General features: G+C 41.3%; 1 protein-coding gene across 3 annotated transcripts in view; it reads left to right on the forward strand.

The window, feature by feature from the left end:
* The window catches only part of ets1 (v-ets avian erythroblastosis virus E26 oncogene homolog 1), a 45,157-nt gene extending 25,746 nt beyond the window's left edge, over positions 1-19,411 (forward strand). For all 3 annotated transcript variants that reach the window (XM_051397300.1, XM_051397301.1, XM_051397302.1), the window contains 7 exons: positions 7,888-8,007; positions 8,794-8,994; positions 9,324-9,401; positions 9,875-10,120; positions 11,466-11,726; positions 15,898-16,016; positions 16,224-19,411. In XM_051397300.1, the coding sequence (XP_051253260.1) occupies positions 7,888-8,007; positions 8,794-8,994; positions 9,324-9,401; positions 9,875-10,120; positions 11,466-11,726; positions 15,898-16,016; positions 16,224-16,439 (1,241 nt within the window). In that variant the 3' untranslated portion in view covers positions 16,440-19,411. The remainder of the gene's footprint in view (positions 1-7,887; positions 8,008-8,793; positions 8,995-9,323; positions 9,402-9,874; positions 10,121-11,465; positions 11,727-15,897; positions 16,017-16,223) is intronic.
* Positions 19,412-21,675: the final 2,264 nt, after the last annotated feature.

The following is a 21,675-nucleotide window of genomic DNA, read 5'->3' on the forward strand; positions in this document are numbered from 1 at the left end:
CACAGGCCTCTCCCCTCCCTACATTACCAGTCTGACTGTGAACCCTAACTGGCCTGACGGTGCCCCAAAATGGCTCCACAACCACCCACTCATCTCAACGTCGTCTCAAGTGCTTTACAACTTTTTTTGTCATCTTGCTATGTAGCTGTTTCTGTTTTATGGTTCCACATTTAGGAGTTGTGTTTCCCATAATGGAATGGAAACTGGGCTAGTTTAGAAACACGCCTGCTTTGAGAATCAGTCCACTGTCCTGAAAGGCAGCAGACGCGTTTCACCACGGATGTTCAGCTGTCCTCAACGAGGCCATGTCACTCATTTTGTTCAGTGAATGTTCCAGATTTTCTTCCCTTGTTTTCTCTTTTGTCTGTGTTTTCTGCACACCACCTGTTTTTGAAGTCAGCATGCGTTGCATGCTGCTTTTGTAATCAGGTGAACAAATGGGGCACGGCCGCAGACTCTGTGTATAAGACCCACAGCATCATAGTGATACTGATTGGCTTGCCAAAGCAAAGAATGATAAAGAAGGGAGTGTTTGCGTGGGTGGCTGTGTCTGCTGTGTAGGTGCGACTCTGTGGTGCTCATGATGAGTTTAGCCTCAGTGACACATTCAAATGGGAGTCGCATGTGTTCTGGCAGCCACGGAGGAGGTCGAGGAATGAGACTCCAAGTTTTTAAGCTGCCTCTGGTGTTTAGCTACAAGAGTAAAAGCAGCTGGATTCCTTTGTCTGCCTAGCCTGACCTCCCTGGTATCTGTGTGTTACATATTGAAATGAGTTGCCTTTTTGACCACATCTGCTGTCCACATATCTAGAACATAATGAGAACTTGACCGTGACAATATTTGGTTTCAAAAATGCTGTTGTGTTGGTGAAAAATAATCTTCTGGCTACACATAAATGCTCATCAGAGATGCTCTGTTTTCTGCCTAAAATGTGTTTGTTTTATGCATAGTTACAACTAACAGTGATAAAGGTTGAGTCATTGAGCAGGAATTTGACAAGATATGGTCACTGCTTTCATCATGACCAGTCACACTGTCAAAAGAAGAGGCACGATATCCCCTGAAGTCAAGTCATTCTTTGAAGGAATGAGTCAGTCTGCTTTGTGTGTGTGTGTGTGTGTGTGTGTGTGTGTGTGTGTGTGTGTGTGTGTGTGTGTGTGTGTGTGTGTGTGTGCGCCTAAGCGCAAGAAAGAGAAATGGAGAGAGAGATTGAGAAGTCGAGTTATGCATGAGTTTACACATTTGCAATCATATGCGCATGTTTTGGAAAACTTCCATCTCTTATTGCAAAACACTTGAGTTGTAACTTTCCAGTTATCAAATGTATATCTTTAAATCAGCCGATTCAGCCAAAGCTGAGGTGTTTCACATCGTCTTGAAAAATAACACCCATATCTTAAATAAGATAAAGAAAGGGAGATGTGGCCAGCTGTTTGATCTTTTATGCTCCTATTAGCCATGGAGCCTACACTGAGCTTAAAATAGAAGGGTAATTCATCATCTTGAGCTGAAACCATTTTGCCACTTAGACCACAAGTCATTTTTGGTCACATTAGAGGAAAACAAGAAAGCTGTGAGAAGCACATTAGTGATTGTAAAACAGAGGTGGAATGCGAGGCATGCAACATGAAAACACTGCGGTCTGCAGGGAATTTATTTATCAAGTATCCATCTGTCGCCCATAGCTTGCCTTCAAACAAGCAACAAGCTCTTATATATGTGTGATGTATAATTAAACCCAGCACTACAACACTTAACGTGCATATGCATTGCACAAAAGAACGCAAAAGAGTCGCAAACAATTCAATTCATGTGTGTCTGTGTATTGTCCCACATAAATCACACATGCATCAGGAACCTGGTTGTGGAATGTATCAGTTTGTACTAAAAATGTTCTGTGGAAAAAAAATGCAACACAGAGAGTAAATTGTTTGTCTGATATGTCGTGTGTTTGGTTTAACGCCTAAACAGTCCCCCCAGAGCATCCCCTGTGTGTTTACAACAGAGGATGGAGCCTGGGAGGGCGGCTAGCCTTGCATACAGCAAGGCTAGCCGCCACCTGCACTCTCCAGTATAGTGCTCGCCTGTCAGTTCCCTTTTCTCACCGCTATGCCTCGCACTGATGGATAAAACAAGACAGTCAAATCTGTTCATTATAAATATTTAACATATATGGAGATCACAGAAAACCTTCAAGTTGTGTGAGACTTGTCCGATCTTTGTTTGTGTAGTGCTCAGTGCATATTGGGTTTTAGCTTTTTCCCAATATTATTTGTCCTCCCAGTAATAGAGAACTTGGAGATTGTGCAATGGGCTGTTGTGAGAAGTACATTACTGTTGCTCAACCTCTGATACGAGAGGCATACCTAAAAACCAGACCTTTTCACACTGTTAAAGATCACAGAGCAACAAAGCTTGTAGGCAGTTAAACAAGCAATACAGTGCCAAACCCTGCTGAAAGCGCCCTGTCTCTGTTTCCCTCGTTCTTCTGGAAAGGAAAGAATTTCCATCAAGCTTTTAGTAAAAATATGTTTAGCGTCTGTTGGCGATGGCGCGTATCATTTCAAGCTCAGAGATAATGTCATATCAAGCGCTGAGACTTTGGCATAAACAGTAGAGTTAATGCACTTTCACATCATAAACTAATATGATTTCAGAGATGGGGGGGAGTGGAAGAAAGACAGCAAGGCAGCTATGGGGTATTAGTCTCACTTACAGTCTGCTTCAGTAGCCGGTATGTCTGTGGTGGTGATGATCCTGGACAACTCTAGTTTCATGGCTAAAGACAGATGTCAGCAGTAGTGGCCTCTGCCCGTACAGCTGCTTTACACCACCACAGGCTTCTGCTTCAAGAGGGCAGCCAGAAGCCAGTGGTGGAGACCTAAGAATAAAACTAGTGTTTCAGCATTGTTTTCCATGATGGTGGGATGGTCCTGGGTCTCTTTAGGTTAACACTGTCCTGAGCTGAGCAGGCTTGGGTCTAGGTCTGGTCTGGCTTCTTCACATTGGCCTGAGCCTGGCCTACACATCTATTCCTGGTCCTTGGCATTGAGATGGAAATCTAAATAGCGGAGCGGCTGGCTGAACAAGCAGCCCTCTCAAAACCAGACTGCCACCCCGTCCTCCTCCTCTTGCTCCAGTGCAGCCCTCAGCCGCCACTTTATCACCCTGTGCTGCTGAATGGGCCCCCTTCATGTTGGTCGGGTTTATGACCCTGCGTTCTCAGACCAGGGGTCCAGATATGGATCTCCATCAAAGGGCTCTCTCAGATACCACTGTCACCTCTGGTCTAATGTGGGCAGACTGGTCTGCCTTAAAGAGCCGATTATAAGCTCTTGGAAAGTAGCCAAGACCGCCTCTCTTTTCCCCTGCACCATGTTTTGACCCCGCTGATATGTACCTGTATGCATGTAAGGATATTCAGGAAGGGTACAGTGGTGGTTCTGACCCATACCTGAACCCACAACTCACCTCACTTCCCACAGGAAGTGGCAACTTAGCCACAGGAAATTGACTCTTTTTCAGACTTAAAAAAAGCCCACCAGACACTCAGTAGGTACAGAAGGGCATATATTTCGAGACATGACTTACCACAAGCTTTGACATGTTCATGAATAAATGCCTATTTGACCCTAACATATTTACAGTTTTCAACAACCCAGCTTTGAATAGCCTTTTTAGATGTCATCCTCATTTTTTTTTTCACAGACAATCCGCTTTCCTTTCACCAATACACACCCACTCATTGGATAAACTCTATAGGGCTATTTATAGCTCAATTGCATGATAGAAAGCATATTGTCCCTTATTTGTTGGGTCTGGTTGCCTGCTTTGCTTGTATCATTGCATCATTCTGAGTGGAGGCAGCAGTCCAGGCTTTATGAATGAACTGAGTCTCCGCCAGAGGCTGGGAGATGGCACAGATCCCACTGTGATGTCACTCCAGAGACAAGGAGAAGAGAGGGAGCTTTATGAGACCTCCCATTCATTCATCTGTCTCTCTCTCTCTTCCCCACTGTGCCCACCCCCGGTTCTCTTGTCCTGTGATGGACTCATATTACAGGCTGGTGACTCCCCCCCCCACACACTCAGTCACCCCTCACCCACCCCGAGATACTCCTTTGCTATCTTCCCCCAGCCCTGTCCTGCCCTGCCCAGCCCAGCCCCTGCCAGTTTCAGCCCCGTAGACTTTGGCCCCAGCCGCAAAAATCCCAATTTCACGCCCACGCTCTGGCGCACAGGCGAAGAAGACTGCTAATTTAGTTCATGTGTGTGTATGTGTGTTTATATGTGTGTGTCAGTTTAACTGCCTAAGGAGCCAAACAGACCCTCCGTCTAAGGTTGGGTTGGGGCTCGGTCATAAGGGCAGGGCAGTGAAGGTGCACAGTCTGTCAGTGAGAATCCCTGGGGGAAAATATCACCGTCACACTCAGCAGCCTGTCCATTACTCATACCATGGCAATATGGGAGTGGCTAATCAATACCTTTTACTGTACATCCAGACTAAACATCAGCCTCAATTCATCAGTGATTCTTAGAATAGATTGACTTATTCTTTCTACATCATTAGGAGGAATTGCTTTCATTTCATACTTTTCACTCCAGACGCTCTTTTTTTTTTTTTTTACTCTTATAGTCTTGTTAGTGAAACGTGAATGCCATAATGTTGCTCGTGATTTAAACCCACTCCCACATTTTGTGAGCTAAGTGGCTGGGACTCATTTTGTGGACAGGCCCACAGCGTCTAATGTGGAAAGTGATGACTTGTGGATGCTCTAACTCTCAGTACCTACTGACCATTCTGTATCTAATGGGACTCGCAAGCATTGAAATCCTATCAGGACTCCATCATTTACTAGAGATTGTCTAGATCCAAGCTCGCCTCTCTTGCTAATGGATGCACGCTGTACATTAGCCCTGCCGCAGATAACTTTCATATGGATCATTCACCATGGAGACTGCTCTATTATCATTGCACTTTTAGGTCTTTTGTTTGCCTCGCTGTGTCCTCTGCTTTACATTTTTAAGATCGCAATTCAATTCACAAAAACAATGTACCTACATACTGTTTAAGATAAAAAAAAAAAAGTAAAATGTTTTGTTGAAAGGGCAATTTGTCTTTGTAGAAACCGTCACCTTAGTGTTCATCCTGTTTTATCTTTCATCTTGGTTTTTGTCTTGTTTTTTATTGCTGCTGGTCTCTGAGTGTTATAATTTTGTTGTATGCCTACAATGACATCTAAACTGTTACAGTCCAAACTTAGAAGACATTTGTTGTTCTTTGAATTGCAGCAAGACAGTAAACAGAAATCCCACTTCAAGCTCATTTAAACAGGGGAAACAAGTAATTCAAAATAAAAACAAAAGAAATCACACAGTTGTGCAGTTCACATTTTAATTTGCTCTATAATCATGGTTGACATATTTCTCTCTTTAGAGCGCCTAATGGTAGTTCTCATGCACGATGGTGTTGAGTGTCTTTGATGGAGGATTTAGTGCTCAAGTGGGTTCAAGTCTGTGTGGGCAAATACAGGCTGGGGCGGGGTTGATAAAAGCCATGGAGAGGGAGGGGCGTAAACGGTTTGAAAGTGCAGACAAACTCCACTCGATCCAGCTTAAATAAACTAGCACATTTTGCCCCTTGCCTTCTCACCAAAGCGTAGACGGTCTGGGCCTCAGTCCCGTCTCAGTTTGCAGGCGTTAACAACATGTACGTTTTTACACTTCCATCACCGCTTAAAAGAAAAATGAGCTCAGTAGAGGCCTAGACAACCTGGCTGTCAACTTGTACACAAAGACAGCTCACTCAGGTCTTTCTCTCATTGTGAAACTGCACAGTTTATTTTGGTGTGTGAGCTGTGTCTGACACTACTTTAACTGAGGTCTTATGTGGGACTGTAAAACAGTGTTTTATTTTCAACTCCTCTACCTTGCTTTTACTTCTGACTTGAATGATGACTTTGTGTTTGTTCACCAGTGTAGCAGACAGCAATATATTATTATAGGCCTAATTGAATCACATGAAGAGGCAACAATCTCTTGTCTGTCCTCCGTCTTGGGTCTATTGCAAGGTTTCTTTCTCTAGGGAGAGAAAATAGAGGGGAAGAAAGAGACAGAAAAAAGAAACTGGGAGACCTAATTTTACAAACAGCCAGACAGACATTGGTTGCATGGGCGAAGGAGGGACAGCTGCTGTGCATTCCAGACGAGGTCGAGACGTCAGCGAGTGGTGAAAACAAGCATGAACTGTATGTTGCCCCAGTGTACTGCTGGCAGATAAAACCACCAGCCAGAGGAGATGCCAGAACATCTGGGTTTGACGAATGGTGGTGCTGTGAGAGGGGTGACACAAGTTTTCCTCATCACTAGTTTGCCTTCAAGCTCTTTGTAATTTTTTTTTTTTTTACAATTTTAAATGATGTGCAATTGAGACAGACCAGATGGATGAACTGAAGAGAGAGGCAAAAATCAAAGCCTGACGGAAGCCTTGGCTTTTTTTTTTTTTTTGTGCACCTTAACCTGTTGAAGCCTCAAGATACAATGTTGTGGTCTGTTGACGTTTTTCCTGACGCACTATATACCCTCAGATTGATTAGACAAGATAATACTATTATGTCATACTGCGGACTCCAGCAGATCATGATCTATGTCAGTCTTTATTGTGCAAATGAGTGTGGGTGCTTTGCAGACTGAATAAAAAAGGCATGTGAGTTAATTGGAACTCTACAGGGCCTTTTTGTGTCTATTTACAACTCATTTGTTGAATCTTGGTCAGATAAGTCTTTAGCAGTCTATTCTACTTTTAGCAGCCTGGGGGTCTTTCCCCGTCTCCCCTCATCATCTCTCCTGCTTTGCCCCCTTATCCCATACTTCTGCAGCCTGGTCAATCTAATTAGATGAGTGCGAGTCATCAGGCACTGTTTAAAGCCATCAAAGGGAGCTCTGTTCCATGCTGGGTGCCTACTGGCTGTGAGCAGAGAACAGTAAGCCTAGTGTGTGACTGAGACCCTCGAGACAGCCCACCCCCAACTCTCCTAGCCACCCGCCAGTAGCCACGGTGACATCATCACCTCACCCCTCGACCCATGACCTCTCAGAAAGTTTGACCCCACGCTTGGTCCAGTGACAGTAGGTCCACTGTGGGGGCAACATGGTAGGAGGGCTTGCAGGGGTCATGGTGTCACTGATCGGCACCAGGCGCCGCTCTCCCACCCGGAATATGTGGGTAGGAGAGAGGTTAGTGTTTGTAGTATTCGCAAATAAGAGTGCCAGATGAGTGGAATTTGCCTAGCTTGTAGTGCCAGAAACTGTATACAGTTGTAAAAAAAATGGTTTTAGGACATTTCCTGAACTCACCATGCACTAAATTCTGTTTATAGAATGCAATTATTTCCACTATCTGCTTTTCAGCCTACTGCAACACATGTATCAGTGAGCAAAAAATAGTCTTACATGCAGTCTTACCTCTTACCTTTTTAAGCAGTTCAGATCCGACAGTGTGACAGCTCTTGTTTAAATAGATTGGCTCTGAGTCTGTCTAGACGGGATGTAATTGTTGAGCCATGTTGTTGATCACGGTCAGATACAACTGTGTTGATTTTGTTTGTGTGTGAGGGTACATGTTTGTGTGGCTGTGCGGATGATCTAGCTGAACCACATTCACAAGTCTCTTTCCCACCCTCTTCTCTGTCTCAATTCAATTTTCCATCCAGTAAGCTTTATCAGCATGAAATACAATACAGGATGCATCGTCGTAGCTTGGGTTGTCAATAATAATTAAAGCAGGATATAATATTAGCATATAGGTAATTGCAATGAAATAGATTTTGATATTACTCATAATAATATTACAATTAATGTCGATCTTTGTAATTTGTGTTTTGCAGATCCAGAGTGTGGAGATGTCCCCCTGCTAACTCCAGGAAGTAAAGAGATGATGTCCCAGGCTCTGAAGGCCACCTTCAGTGGCTTCACAAAGGAACAGCAGCGGCTCGGTATTCCCAAAGGTAAGACTGTCAGCTGCTTGTATTATTAGTCCCTGTTAACATTTTCATTGGGGAAATGAAATCTTATCACTAAAGCATGAGCCCTCGAAACCACCTCAACATGTCACACGTCAGGCGTCTGCATTCGTTAGATCACTTCACATCATAGCCTGCTTTAGATCATTCAGTGAAGGCATCTCTTAGAAGTATTCGCTGAAAACCAGGAGACACCCAGTTATTCCAGCCTTACATTACATGCATTTCAGTCCGAGCAGACTGACTGACTGCAGCCTCCAGAGAATGTAGACACAGAGACAGACAGTAAAATAATGAGTTAGCTTCATAAATGGAGGCTGACCACAGAGCCTCTTCATGCTGTTTGGAAACAGCATGGCTTTCAGTATAGTGTCTATGTAATCATACTATGCAATATATACTATCTGCAAAGTGCAAACGATGGTTTTGGCTTGTCATTACTCCTGCTGTTTACATCCACCGCTGCCTCCCAGTTTGTTGATTGACTTGTTATGGGTAGATATATTTACCACAGAGGTGGTGTGTTGGTGTATTTTGGCAGCATAACCAAAGAGCTCACTGTGAAAACAATACAGAATGTGCTGCAGTTAAGTGCTATAACTACAATCTGCGTTGGAATATCAGGTTGAGATGAATGTTTGAATCAATTTGTGTGTACACATCAGTCTGAATGCATGTATTTTACTATAGTAGTAATAGTTTGTCAATTACTTTGACAAACTATAAATACTGTATGTAAACAGTGAATATAACAATCGTGATGCTCTTCAGATCCCAGGCAGTGGACAGAAAACCATGTTGCTGAGTGGCTAACGTGGACAGTGAACGAGTTCAGTCTGAAGAATGTTGACTTTGACAAATTCTGCATGAATGGAGCCACCCTGTGTGCAATGGGGAAGGATCGCTTCCTGGACTTAGCACCTGACTTTGTGGGTGACATCCTTTGGGAACATTTAGAAATGCTTCAGAAAGGTAAGGCCAAGAAGACAAGTTAATATACTGATTTTCTGATTGGCATTTGTGTGCATTGTAAAATGCATTATAAGACTGGGGACTGGAGGCTTAGAGACTTTTTTTAATCTCACATACAGTATGTGAGAAAAACCCGTACCACACAAGGTGATATGGGTGCTTGCACCAATTTAGGACACTGTTGGCATTTGCTATAGTAACAGGAGCCAAACAGGAAGACACAATTTAGCTCAGGTCATTAATTTTTGATAATGCTGGATGCAGTTACACGATACATGAAATCAATGACGAGGTCACTGACGCTCCTTCTCTATCTATTTTTCATGAAGAGGATACAAAGCATTACCCCATCAATGGACTGACCTCCAACTTCCAGGAATCACGTTATACCTCAGACTACTTTGTCAGTAAGTACTCATAATCATAGTCAATCACTCCATGTAATACCATGAGACGTGTGCCTGAAATATGAATGGAAATGGTAGAAGAGGAGTGGTTTAGTGTTGTGAATAAAAGACTTAGTGTTAGATAAAGGGATATTTTATCATTGTACAAGACTGAAGTGTTTGGATATACTGTATATTCCAGTAAATAGCCTGTAGCTATAGGTATATATTGACCACATATCATAGGAAATAATCCATCCCTGTAAGTTTAGCTAAAGTTAGGCACATTTCTAATCAATATACCTGCCTCAAATGTACAAGATTCATCCTATGCACCAGCTGTGCTTTGTTATGGACTATTCTCACACTAAGCATTTGGGCAGCAGTTCAACACAAGAGGCATAAAGACTCCACTCTCTTAAGATTGATCTTCATCGTCTTGCTTTGCTCCTGACTTTCCTCCTCTGCTTTCTCGTTTCCCTTTGTGTCTCCAGGCTACGGTGTTGAGCATGCTCAGTGTGTCCCTCCTTCTGAATACTCAGAGCCTGGCTTCATCACAGAGTCTTACCAGACACTTCATCCCATCAGTTCAGAGGAATTGCTGACGCTCAAGTATGAGAGCGAATACCCTGCTGTCATTCTACGGGATACGCCCCTCAACCCGCTGCAGGGGGACTACTTCACTGTCAAGCAGGAGGTGGTATCCCCTGACAACATGTGTGTGGGACGCCTCAGCAGAGGTGAGGGGTCATACAGTAGACGTGAGGAATATAGCAGAGATTTAAGAACAGCATAGGAGTAGTCTGGAGAAGCACTGCAGTGAAGAATGTGCTGCATTTCTGTTGTAATCAACAGTTTGTTTGGATTGTTTCATAAATGTGTCCTCATGTGCGTGCATGTGTGAGTGCATGTGAATGTTAAGTGTTTGTGTGGGTGTCTGTGTGCGTGTGATTGTGCTGAAGCTACCAGAATCTCGTCATGCCACACCAGTGTTCATGTATTAGAAGAGAAGAAAAGCAGGCCCTCTGGTTGGTTTGTGGTTCAAACAAACCCGTCTCGTACACTCTAGATTGGGTTGGGGAAAAAAAGATTATTGTTTTTGTCAGAGTGATACACGAACCAAAGCCACAACATGTTCTCTTGCCGCCTGTCCTTTATGTAAAGCAGTTGAAGTGGTGTAACCTTCAAGAATTTTTTTTTTTTCTCCTTCCCTCAACTCAACTTTCTGGGTAAGGAGATATAGGTGTCATCCTCAGTTAGCAAGCGTGGGGTTTTCTCACGAAACTGTTTGCTTTCCTGAATGCGCAGGCTTGTTTTCTCTCCCAGTGATAGTTTGCAGAGGAATTAGCAGCATGGTTTACATTTATAGCCATAAAGCCAGGATTTACTTCTCACAAATCCCCAGCTGTATAAATGAATAGCATGTACGCTACACAAGCCTCCTCTCAGCGCTTTAAGCATTTGCCTGCAAGGTATGAGGTCCAATCCCCATGCATGACACATACCAAGCTTCTGAGCGTTGCGTTGTGCTCTCCCAACGTGGGAAAGTATTTTGTAGCACAACTGGTATCCACATGTGGCTTCAATTTCTGCTGTTGGAAGATTTCGGCATCAATCGAGGCGCTGAATTATCTGTCATTTGATAATGACTCACCATTGAAAGACTGCTCTTATCTTTCCCAAGGTCAAAAATAGCATGGCAATTTGTGTGATTGTCTTCCATTTAAAATCAAATCCAAATGGTGGTTGTAAAAGGGAAATGAGGTGTGAAATGGGGAGAGATGTGGCACCGTGCAGAACAATATAGCTAAGTGAGAATGAACATTTACTGTGAAGGTGTTGTTTATACCGCTTTCGTAAATATTGCTCCTTAGTCAAATACTACAGAAAACAGTTAGCATTCTTATGCATTAATGGATCTTTTTTGTTTTTTTGTTTTTTTAAGAGGAAAAGCAGAGTAAGAAAGTCATCCATACTGCAAAGCCATGCTTTCTTTAAGTGAGTTTTCAAATTGTGAAATGCTAAAATTCAGTTTGCTATTTTTCTCTCTCTCTCTTGCCATTTCCCTCTATCCTTCCCTCACAGGTAAGCTCGGTGGGCAAGACTCCTTTGAGAGCATCGAGAGCTTTGAGAGCTGTGACCGATTGACCCAGTCATGGAGCAGCCAGTCTTCATTCAGCAGCCTGCAACGGGTACCTTCATACGACAGCTTCGACTCAGAAGACTACCCCACTGCCTTGCATGGCCACAAGCCCAAGGGCACTTTCAAAGACTATGTGAGGGAGCGCTCGGACCTCAGCAAGGATAAACCCGTAATCCCAGCAGCGGCACTGGCAGGATACACAGGTAAGAAGTCTTGAGGTCATAGTTTATACATTATAATTTTGTATAGTCCTACCTCGGACAGGGCTGCAGACCTTTTTTCACAGCAAACATTTTTAAAATGTCAAAGCAAGGAAAGTTCATGGGAACCAATAACATTAATCTTAGCCCTGTTCCATTTAGGTGTGCCAGTAAGCTAGCCAGCTTGCACAATCCCAGGGCCGTGATATTGCCACACCTAAAAGAAATCTACACATTGATTTTAATAGTTATACAATGTAAAAAAAAGAACTACATTATTGATTTATTATAGTAATATTACTAACTATATAGATACATGTACAGTTAAACACGATACAGTTATATTGTATCCGTGATTAAGATTATTGATAGTGTCTGCAATCCATCAATAGACTTCTAGTGTTAGGATCCTGTGTGTTGACATTCACTTTTGTACATTCTGAAAAAAAATCTGTCTTGGAAATCTCCTAGGCTACAGAGTTCCTTTTAGTAACCATAAAGACTAAAAAAGCTCAAGTAAAAGGTTAACAAGTATTTTTCACAGAATGTAGCTGGGGGGAAAAAATAGGTACAAACTACAATTTTCTTTTTTCTTTTTTTTTTTCTTTCAGGTAAGATTTTGTCAAGAGGTGCAGAACATAGTGCCTGCCATCAGTTCTATAGGGAATGAAATGCTGTGCAGCTGTAACACACTTGTTGATGCTTTGCAAAAGTCCTAGACGTGGGGGTGCCTTAATGCACCGCTTTTAGACCAAAAGAAAAAAGAAACAACACCTTTTACTCTGGCAGCACGAGTCATGCACATTACAGGAAACAGAATAGATTTTGCGCATACCTTCTTCTTCTTCTTCTACTTATTTTTTTTTTCTCTCTCTCTCTCTTGCACTCTTTTGTTCTGTCTTCACTTCTCATCTACCTCCTTGTTATCTGCAGCCCGCATCTCAACCTATTTTTTCCAGGTCGTCCTAGCAACGCTGGTGAAATACAGAAATTATGCCTGCCCCTGCATATAACTCTAGAGTAAAATTATCTCTTCATCTCACAAAGGCATCTTCATACTCGTACATGCTCAAAGACCTGGTTTATGTATGTTCTCCGAGTTCAATAAGATGTGGAGATACCTGCAAAACTCTTCTAAAGCAAATGCTCTATTTTAGCACCTATCACCTAAAAATAGGTGCATGAAAAAACTACCACTGCTACCACTTTTAACAGTTTACCAGGATGTGTATGCTAACACTGCTACTTCTATAATTATATGAACCTAGGAACATGGGGAACTTATTGAAATAACTTTAATAAATAAAATAACTTTTTGCATAAGAAAATATGTCAAACCTTTGTAGCTGTGAGTAGAGGGTTTAGTTCGAGTTAAGTCTGTATGATATACATTGCTGTTTAAAAATTGGATGGTAGGAAGCGTTGAACAGTTGCAGTGTAGACACTAGATTTCCTCTTAACGACACAGCGTTTGGGGCTTTTTCAGCCGCGTTTAAATTATAGTCACAAGGCTACAAGATTGCCAGCATTGGAGAAGGGGAAATCCGAGCAAATTTCTCAACGTCATTAACAATGCACACATCAGATATCAACAGACTGTCCCAAAGTTGGTATGCACAAGTTAATTGGTCATCTGTATGGTTATTAGTTCAAAAGCCGTTATAGAACAATGAGTCATTCATTCGTAACGACATTGGAAAGATGTCGTAATGTACATATAATCAAATAATGAAGAGCGAGACAGTCTGAAAGCCCCTCTAGTGACCATTAGAGGCTGTGTTTCTCCCCGCTCACTTTCTGTGAAGTGGACTGAACCAAAAATATAAAAATAAACAAATAATAATAAATATGATTTATAAGCTGATATAGTCAGACCAACCAGATAAACATTTTGAAACTTTATGAAATTTGCTTTGGCAAAAAAAATAGTTTTATATAAAAATGTAAACCGAAGCATGTGGAAATATCTTCCCAACATTCTGACTCCATTTACAGCTTTGATCTTGGACTATTAACACGTATCAGTTGTTGTGGCAGGGTAGATGACTCTAAAGAGCTCATGTGTGAAAGCCTGGTGAGTGTTTCATGCCTAATGCATAGTAGTAATGTATTCTCACTGAGGAGAATCTACTTCCTCTGTGCTTTTTAAGCAATGGGAAAAGGGCAAGAAAATACCCCAATTTTCCTGAAAGAGAAAAATGTCAAGCAAGCTATTCTGGCCCTAGCTGTTATTAGGAGCAGCATGATGAGAGTGTAGTCCTTCGAAGATGGAAGCATTTTTTGAGTGTAGCGTGTGTGTCTGTGTCGTGTGTAGGTGGATGAAGAAATAACAAGAGTGAGAAAAACCTCAGCCAAAAAACAAAAAACAAAAATAAAACCTCAAACTAAAGAGACAGGTTTTTATAAAAATTTCAAATCGATGTTTATGACAGCTTGCTCTGCTCGGCTTCCTGTCCCAGTCACAGGGTGACAGGTGACACTTGTAGCGAGGACAGGGAGCCTGATAAGGCTGCAGAGAGATAAGTGAAGCTCCAGTTGTCATCTCTGTGGTTTCCTGTGAAAATTTGCCATTTATACCTCTGTCTTCAGTCTTAAAACTTGGTGAACTCTCAATCTGTATCAAGTGAATTATATATTTGCTGGTTACGTCTTTTCAAACATGAGAATAATTATTGGAACCCTTTGTCATTACTATTTGACATTAATAAAAAAAGAAATATCCAAAAATAATCTTCAGCTGCAGTCTAACTTTCTTACTATAGCTGCATATGCTTAAGAGTCATTTAGCGTGCCATGGGTTAGAGACTTAACACTGCTGTAAATGGGAGCCCCCACCCTTTTGCCACACTGTGTGTTTTTTTCAATGAGGCCCATTGTGCATGGAGACTTGTAACATATTTTTGGAAACTTTTTTTTTTTTTTGTCAAAGGGTCGCCTACATTCTGGCGTGAGAGCAAAGGGGGCTGGTAAACGGGCACTGTATCACCCTTATGTGGGCTCGCTGTTACAGTAGCAGACTTTTGGCATGTGAGTCAAAGCTGTCTGTCTGAAAGAGCCCCAGTGTTGAGCAGCCACTTATTTTCCAAAGTTGGGGTGGCTGTTGTCATGCACCTTCTCCAATCCTAAGGAGGAGTAAGAGGGCTTGTAGCACCATTGTAAGTGTTCAACCCACACATCGGTTTCCCTGAAAGCTTTTGTTTGTGTTGTATAAGGGTACATTTGGTTTCTGAGGCACTCGAGAGAGGTGACTTTTGCTTAGCTTCAGTTTTGCTGAGGCGGTGTGCTGCATAGGCAGGTGTGATTTCTACATGCGAGCCTCAAAAGTGGGTGGGTTTGTGTATATGCTGAAAAACCACAAGATCAAAGTGTACTGCAGTGAATCTAGTTCAGAGACAGAGTTTTTTGGTTGTCTTTGTTCTGCTTTCCCTCCTTTTTTCCATGAGACGTAATAAGTTGTAATAGTGCTCAAGTTCAGTTTTAACAGGTTATTATATTCCTCTTTATTCATGAAAAAACACAAGCCACTATAACATTACAGATATCTTAGCAACTGCTCTCTCTTTCTCTCTTTTGCTCTCTCTCTCTCTCTCTCTCTCTCTCTCTCTCTCTCTCTCTCTCTCTCTCTCTCTCTCTCTCTCTCTCTCTCTCTCTCTCTCTCTCTTTCTCTCACACACACACACAGTCTGTATTCATGTCCCTAAGATGTGTTGCTGAAGCCTTAAGGCAGCCCCTCTTATTTTAAACTAGTGATTTCACCAGTATGGAACTCATACAGACTCTAGATTCACATACTGCACAGGGCAACTGGCAGACAAGGGGAATACATGATGAATGGGACTGTTGTATTTAGGAGGACATTTGGTTCCACTGCAGTCTGACCCAGATTAGAAGATTTACTTTGTGCCTCCTCAGACATAATTGAATAATTAAAACTTTCATATAAAGCTAAATATTCCTCCTATTAGCCAGGACTGTACACAACTACTTTCACTACTTCACTTCAAGGATTTTCAGTCTACTCTTATTAGGTATTAACACTACACAAATTGAGTCTGGATTTTGGTAGCTTTGCCTCGAGCTCACACACACATACCAACCAATGTCTACATGAACACAAATGTGTCTTCTAAGTGGAAATAACACACCTTCTCTCCCTCTCCCATCTGTTCTTCAGGCAGTGGCCCCATCCAGCTGTGGCAGTTTCTTCTGGAGCTGCTGACCGACAAGTCTTGCCAGTCCTTCATCAGCTGGACAGGCGACGGCTGGGAGTTCAAGCTTTCTGACCCAGATGAGGTGAGAGGTTGTGACCCCGCAGGTCACTGGTACACGTGCTGGGAGGTCCTAAGTAGTTAGCCAGATGAACAAGATGTCTTCTGACTTTGTTAACGAACATTTGCATGCCTTGTTCCATCAATCTTTTCGGAAGGGTTAACTCTGTTGTCTATTGTTTTTTAACTTCATGAATTATCCTGACACGCTTTGTTCCCTGCGTTGTTTTAGGTTGCGCGGAGGTGGGGAAAGAGGAAAAACAAGCCCAAGATGAACTATGAGAAGCTGAGCCGTGGCCTACGCTACTACTATGACAAGAATATCATCCACAAGACATCAGGGAAACGTTACGTCTACCGTTTTGTCTGTGACTTAAAAAGCCTGCTGGGGTACACTCCTGAGGAGCTCCATGCAATGTTGGACGTAAAGCCCGATACGGACGAGTGAAAGCAAGGAAGAAAAAGGATGTGAAGACAAAAGTTAAGGAGCCACGTGGACTGTGGCTCATAAAGTGGTCTTAACTGTTTGATAGAGTCGATAAACCGTTTTTTTGGGGACCAAAATGTTTTTAATGACTAATTGTGGTCTTTGTCAACTTCAAGCTCCTGTCTCACAGACCGTGTTTTAAAAAGAAGGCACAAGCCAAAAGCCTGTTTTCATACCCTGTTGCATTTGAGATGTGTGTGTGCGCGTGTGTGAGTGTGAGCGTGCGTATGTGTGATATGTACCGGTATTATTTAGCAGCTCAAGGCAGATGGAGCGCTATCGGGTAGAGTTCAGGGTCTGTTTTGCCTAAGTAGCACAGCAGGAAGATGAGAGGACCAAGACAGAAAGTCTAAGAGAAACGAGAAAAAGAGCAAAATAAAAATGATTAATTTCATTGGGGTAAACAGAGCGGGCGGACAGGTTCCCGCTAAGAAATAAAAAAAAACGGTCTAAATGTAAAAATCTAACTAGGAGTATAATGTCATATTTACATACATGCTCACTGTTTCTCTTAGGCAAAGAGTTTTCAGCTTGGACCAAAAAGTGTTGATCCTAATTTGTTGTGTGAGGAGCATATGCTTGTGCCAGTATTATATTATTGATGTTGAGAACACCCAATGTTAACCTACCAGGCATATATTGGAAAGAGTATTTTTCTTACGTTGTCAATGAAGGTATTACAGTGGAACCAAACATTAGATGCCAAGTTTAACTGTTCAGTTCTCTAGGAGCCTTTAACTGAAATGTGCTGATTCGTTATCAGACAACACTATAGACACTGCTTTGAGAGGTGTGAGGACCTGGTGAAATTACTCATCCCAAGAGTGATAGACAGACAACTGAAAGTAGCCGTTGCTTTTGAAACTGACGCTTTCACCTTTACGTATATGTTTGCCACCTTGTTAGAGACGCATATTGTGACTGAAACTTATGCATTTTTGCATATACAGTACCACCAGTATTAGCAAACTGTAGACAATCTTATGTGGGGAAATTCAGGAGTGTGTGGTAAGAAGAGTTGTTTTAATGTGCAGATTAGATGCATAATTTGTCAGTTCACTGTCCACTGTGCTTAGAATTGTTGAATAGTCTTGTCTGTCTGTACAATAAAATCACAAGTGAAACTGTTGAGGGAGTGATTTTACAAAATCCTAAGAATGTCAGATTTTTTTTTTTCTCGTTATGCAGTACATTTTGGTCAAAAGAAGGCGGCTGCAGTGTGGTGTTGAAGGTACAGTGTAGGAAGAGGGGACAGGCAATATAAAAATATTGACTTGGGAGGAATGGGTGTTGTATTGGATCGCTGAAGGTGACTGAAAGGAATCTGTGGTTCCTGCATGTGATGATCACTTGTGAGGTCTGACAGAAGTGATGCAAGTTGGCACCGCCTGGAGGATTGCATTAAATGGGTTGTGTACTGAGTTTTCCCACTGCCATCGTGGTTTGTATTTTATTTTTGGGTTTGTGTGTTACTTGTCTATGAGCAATAGTGAGTTACTCATATATGATTCCACTCGTATTTGTGCAGTTTGCTCTGAAGACATGCATAGAGATTCACTGAGCAAATTGGCAGCAGTTTCCTCCCAACAGTGGGAACAGTGGCTGTACACTGGCCTTATGGGAAATGCCAAAGTGGAATATCATCTTAGAATACAATGTTATTGTTTACAGTGGCTGAATGTTACCCATATAGATGAAAATAGCTTTTGAGATGTCTATTTGTACAGATTGTATTTCATAATGCTTTATTGAGACCCAGATTACACAAATAAGCAAGAGACAAAGCAGGAATAATAACCAAAACCCATGTGAGGTCTTTGGCCACGGTGCTCCGGGTATCGTCCACAATGTTGGAGGACAGGGACCAGAATTCTCTCACATTTATGAAAAGTGTTGACTTTTATTTTATCTTTTGTTAATATGTTGGAAAGCACACAGCTTTAGGACAAGCGCCTTCACTGATCTGGGTTTCCCACTGAGTGTAGAAAGAGATGCTGTATATGTTCATACTGTTTAATTGGTAACAAAAGCTTATCTGCCATCATCAAGCACTGACTCACAAAGCCTCACCCATGATCGTCATCAGGAACAAAAATCTCAACAAATTAATTGGTAATAAGCTGCAGTGTATTTTCATTCTGTTCTGCATGTAGATGTCAAGGTTTCAAAACACTGTTTTCTTTTTTGTTTTGTTCAGGTTATTTCTCTCATGTCAGTGTTTTATGTTAAAGAGCTTTGCAGAGTTTTAAACATAATTGTAATGGTTGTTAGTGCCCTGGAAAAAAAGTTTTCTTTTTTTTTCCCAACACAAGGCCATAATATTAGTATGGTTGGCTTCATAAGATTAACGTGCTAAAAAAAAACCTGTTACCTAAAATGTTAATATTTTAAAAAATTAATTTGTCAGGAAATATATTATCGGTAAATGTCACAGAATACAATCTACTGCAGGTCTTATGTATTAATGAACCTTAGTCAGGCAAATGTAGACACACCAGTAGTTGTGGCATATGAATATTGAATGGATTCAGAAGGAAAAGCTTTTTTGTTTTGGATGTTGTTTTTTTTTTTTTGTATATTTTATAGTGTCTCTGTATTTTTGTTATGAGATCATTTTTATTGTATTTAGTTCACAAACATTTGAATATTTTTCAATAATTTATATTTTATAAAAGACAAGAGATGCAGACAGCTGGTGCTTTCATGGGAATTTAAAGGTAGCGCAGGACAAAACAATGTAGCGAATTTTTGTTTTGTTTTTGTTTTTTATTCTTTTTTTATACAGAAAATAGACCTGTCTGCTAGAGAAAAAAGGCTGATGCTGGCCCATCAATGATTTCTGCTGGAAAGGTTTTATAAACTGTAGCTTCTATTTCTAAAATGTACTTAATGTACTTCAAAATGTTATAAAATATATGTGAACAAAGATTTCATATTCGTGTGTGGTGTCACTGTTTTGATTCATGAACATACATTATTATTATACTATGCTATATAACATACATTGACATCTACTTGTGATATTATAGTACTATGTACTGCTATACTATTTTTATACCATACTAGTTTTGCTATACTATTTAAGTATTATAAATACAAAACTGTAAAATTGACTATAATCATAAGGTTCATTATAGTCAATTTTACAGCTTTGTATGTTAACACAGAGCAGTTTTTATACCTGTTCTGCAGGAAACCTTGTGGTCTAACATGTGATGCTGACTGTATCTAAGGCATTGGCTGTTTGATACGGTTCAGCATTAAAAATCATTAGAATCATCTCCAGAACAAGTCATGAACATTAAATCACTGAGCAACTCTGAACAGATGAAAATGATTAATTAAATTTTGTTGTTGATTGTATAGATACAGTAGTTAATACATGCACTTTATATATATATATATATAAAGACAGACAGACAGACAGATTAATTGATAGTTGGTTTCAACAGTTGATTCTGCAATAGTCTAACTCACAGCCAAATTAGTCAAACAAATCTGTCTATTGTTCCAATCACCACACTCAAGTCCTCCAAAGGGGGGCCTAGGTTCCCTTTGAAATACATGCGGGCCATGGTGTGTCCCAGTTTTAACGAGTGTGTCCCATGCACCCTGATGAGGTGACGTCAAAACAGAACCAGCACACTGGGGCCCATTCATGTGCTTGTAACCCCGGGCTCATATAAATTCCACTGTAGATAGAAAACATACAGGCCCATGGCCTGTTGCCCCAAACAGCACAGCTGTTTGGCCCCACTGCAGCGGTTTGGCAATAAGACCAAAATACAGACATAGCAGGCTGCTTTAAAACAATTGCAACCCGAATGTAGAAACAAAACAACGTAAAAATAAAATGAGACAATGATACACAATTTTAGAAATGTATTTAGTTTTGGACAAACTTACACAAATGACAAATGTAATGATTTACAATTTACAAAGCAATATAAACAATACGATTATGCTGATCAAATAAGACACATACTGTAAAAATCACATGACACAGAATATACATTCATGACTGATTTTACATACTTTACATGTCACCCCAAAGCAAACACAACTGAGCTGTTTTCTGTCAAAATCAGACCCATATTCTCTCTCCTGTTGGACCTGTTGGTGGTGTTCTTGGCAGAGGGCAGGCTGAGGTTACCCAGGTGGTTCTTCTCCTGTTCCACTTCCCTCGCACTGACTGGGCTGATGATCCAGACCAGACGTGATCGCTAGGCAGTTTTTTAAATACTTGCCAGGACAGTGCACGTTCCAACAGACCTGGAACAAAGTCCAAACCATTATGATACCACTCATACCTGCTTATTCAACAAACCCAGACACAAAGCTGGCTCACGCAGACACACTTTACCTCAACCCCCCACCCCCACTCCCCGCCTCTCTGCCTCATTCAAAGAAAGCTTCCACTGATTTAAAGCTGTGCTAAAAAGTGAAAGACAGCAGAAAGAAACATAAAGAGAAGAGGAAGTCTACGCAGAAAGTGAGAACTGTCACACCTGACAGTCGCAGAAAGATGTCGTATGATTTCTGCCTCTCCTGAAAAAAAAGTATCACCTCCTGTCATGAGATGCTTACAGCTCTCTTGACACTGGAATGCGGCCGTTTGTCAGATTTCAAACCTAAATATTTATCTAAAGGGTCTTACCAAGCTACATCTGTCTACTGCATGTAGTCTTAACACGACTGAGAAAGACAACTTCAGTAACCATGACGATGGCAAATACTGGCCATGTTGGGGACACAATTGCAATAAAAACTTAAACATCTGGAGTGAATTTATTAGGTGGAATCTGTAAGTAGTCATAACTGCCCCTGATTCATCTTATCAGACTGTTGTTTTGTAGGAGGTGTGTTTTCTAGCGAGGCATTTTGTGCATTCAGATGATACTGATCAGTGTTTTGGTTTAGATATATCTAAAGGGTTCTCCATGCTGGCACACTACCCATTTTAAGCAGAACCCATTGTCATATTAACAGTGCATGTAGAGTGTATACTATGTACTGCATAGCCATTATTTTCTACATTTCTACAAAACTATAACAGCTCTCAAAACTATATAGTTTTATTTAATTTATAGAGGTTGGGGGTTGCATTTCATAGTATGTTGTGTCTACTATTGAAGTTACCACTGTACTACTGGGGAATAAGAACAAAAAATATCACAGGGTTGTTTTACAAAGCACT

This window comes from Dicentrarchus labrax, unplaced genomic scaffold (genome assembly GCF_905237075.1).
Source record: "Dicentrarchus labrax unplaced genomic scaffold, dlabrax2021, whole genome shotgun sequence".
In the NCBI taxonomy this organism is placed as follows: Eukaryota; Metazoa; Chordata; class Actinopteri; family Moronidae; genus Dicentrarchus; species Dicentrarchus labrax.